Source organism: Dreissena polymorpha, chromosome 8 (assembly GCF_020536995.1).
Source record: "Dreissena polymorpha isolate Duluth1 chromosome 8, UMN_Dpol_1.0, whole genome shotgun sequence".
NCBI lineage: Eukaryota > Metazoa > Mollusca > Bivalvia > Myida > Dreissenidae > Dreissena > Dreissena polymorpha.
This window is the reverse complement of record NC_068362.1, coordinates 79527009-79529246: the sequence shown is the minus strand read 5'-3', so window position 1 is coordinate 79529246 and position 2238 is coordinate 79527009. Positions and strand designations below refer to the sequence as shown.

At 41.2% G+C, this 2238-nt stretch overlaps 1 protein-coding gene across 1 annotated transcript in view; it reads right to left on the bottom strand.

Annotated features, from left to right (window-relative positions):
• The window catches only part of LOC127841007 (uncharacterized), a 3599-nt gene extending 3273 nt beyond the window's left edge, over positions 1-326 (bottom strand). Inside the window, exon 1 of the mRNA XM_052369490.1 lies at positions 199-326. Coding sequence (XP_052225450.1) covers positions 199-322 — 124 coding nt within the window. The 5' untranslated portion in view covers positions 323-326. The remainder of the gene's footprint in view (positions 1-198) is intronic.
• Positions 327-2238: the final 1912 nt, after the last annotated feature.

Genomic DNA, 2238 nt, shown 5'->3' with positions numbered 1-2238 from the left:
AAGAATATCATGACCAAAAGATTGCATATTTATTACTCTTGTACCAAAACACCCTGCAACTGCGTTTGTATTAAATTTCGTCTAGTACTGCAAAACTGTATTTCTAAATTGTATGATGTATAATAAAATATTTCTCATTTGAACCTTTAACAAAATAAACGTAAATTCATCTGTCGTCCAGTTCATGATAACACTAACCTGATTTGACGTCGTACACTCGGACGACATTGTCGAAGCACGTGGTCACGATTTGGTCGTCGTCAAGAAGATAACACCCTTCCATGCTCGTACTTTCGTCGCTTTTAACTTTCTCGTACTGCATCTGTGTCTCTGTGTCGCACAGCTCATATATTTCCTTATCTGCAACATTAATTAGAACCTCGGTCTGATAAAACGGGGCTTAATTCATGTGCGTAAAGTGTCATCCCTGATTAACATGCGCTGTCCGAACAGGAAATGGAAGGACGGACGTGTTTAAAAAAAGTCTGGGATAACACTTAACGCTTTTGTGGAATGATTCGTTTATAGGAGGTCACTTCTTAACGAAAATCTAGTCTCGCGGAAAGTGTCGTCCCTGATAAGCCTGTGCGGAATGGATATACATATAGCACAGTTTTCACAGAACTCATTAGATAAGCACCGTCATGTCAATCTGAAATAAAAAATCTGACACGAGTTGTTATTTAATACTATATTTTATACAACGAGTTGGTGAAAAGCGAGCTTTTGTTTGTAAAATTCAAATACACAGATACTATTTCGATATATTAATACACGGCCGTTAATCACGGGCGCCACCTTTTTTGTGATGCATCAATAAATGAGCCAATGATATTTCCGAGGTGGCGTTCCTGATTAGCCTGGGTTGCGCACTCACCGCCTTTATGGAATTTTCGTTAAAGGAAGTAACCTCTAAAACCAAAATCCATACTAGGCGGAATGTGTCTTCCCTGATTAGCCTGTATGGACTGCAAAAGCTAATTCGAGACGACATAAGCTTTACTATAAGCTGTAATGCAATCATAGCTCTGACAGCGTAGAAACACACTTTCTAGGAAGCAAATAGTACAAATTAGCGACAAGGGAGCAACTATGTGTTAACAGAAAATAAATATATGTTTGTATAAAACTGAACTTCTTCAACAGATTTACAGGAAGAAAAAGACTCATTGGTATATACCATAGTATTAGGTTCATACTTCATAGTCGATGGGTCGATTACATTTTAATAAGTCTCATTTCCTATGTTAACCTGAAGATGGATTTTACGATACATGCCGCGGAATTCAAATGTGGGTTTAATCATGAAAGTTAAGATAAAGTCGCCTCTCCTGTACGTACTGTTTGAGATATCATACATGCGAGAGTAAGTGACAAGTTCCATCAACACTATGGGTCCCTCGTCCACGCCCACTGCGACCAGCGTACCCGGATCATTCACCTGTAAAACATCGATATGAGCCTTATTCTGGGTAAACGGGGCATAAGGCATGAACATAAAGTAAAGACTCAGATCAGTATGTGCAGTCTGCAGTCTCGTTAAAGTAAAGGCTCAGATTAGCATGTGCAGTCCGCAGTCCGTTAAAGTATAGGCTTAGATAAGCATGTGCAGTCAGCAGTCATGTTAAAGTATAGGCTCAGATTAGCATGTGCAGTCAGCAGTTCCGTTAAAGTATAGGCTCAGATTAGCATGTGCAGTCCACTGTCCCGTAAAAGTATAGGCTCAAATTAGTACATGTATGTGCAGTCAGCAGTCCCGTCAAAGTATAGGCTCAAATGCGCATGTGCAGTCCGCAGTCCCGTAAAAGTATAGGCTCAGATTAGTATGTGCAGTCCGCAGTCCCGTTTAAGTATAGGCTCAGATTAGCATGTGCAGTCCGCAGTCCTGTTAAAGAATAGGCTTAGATTAGCATGTGCAGTTCACAGTCCTGTTAAAGCATAGGCTGAGATTAGTATGTGCAGTCCGCAGTCCCGTTTTAGTATAGGCTCAGACTAGCATGTGCAGTCCGCAGTCCGGTAAAAGAATAGGATGAGATTAGCATGAGCAGTCCGCAGTCCCGTAATAGTATAGGCTCAGATTAGCATTGCAGTCCGCAGTCCCGTAAAAGTATAGGCTTAGATTAGCATGAGCAGTCCGCAGTCCCGTAAAAGTATAGGCTCAGATAAGTATGTGCAGTCCGCAGGCCCGTTAAAGTATAGGCTGAGATTAGCATGTGCAGTCCGCAGTCCCGTAAAAGT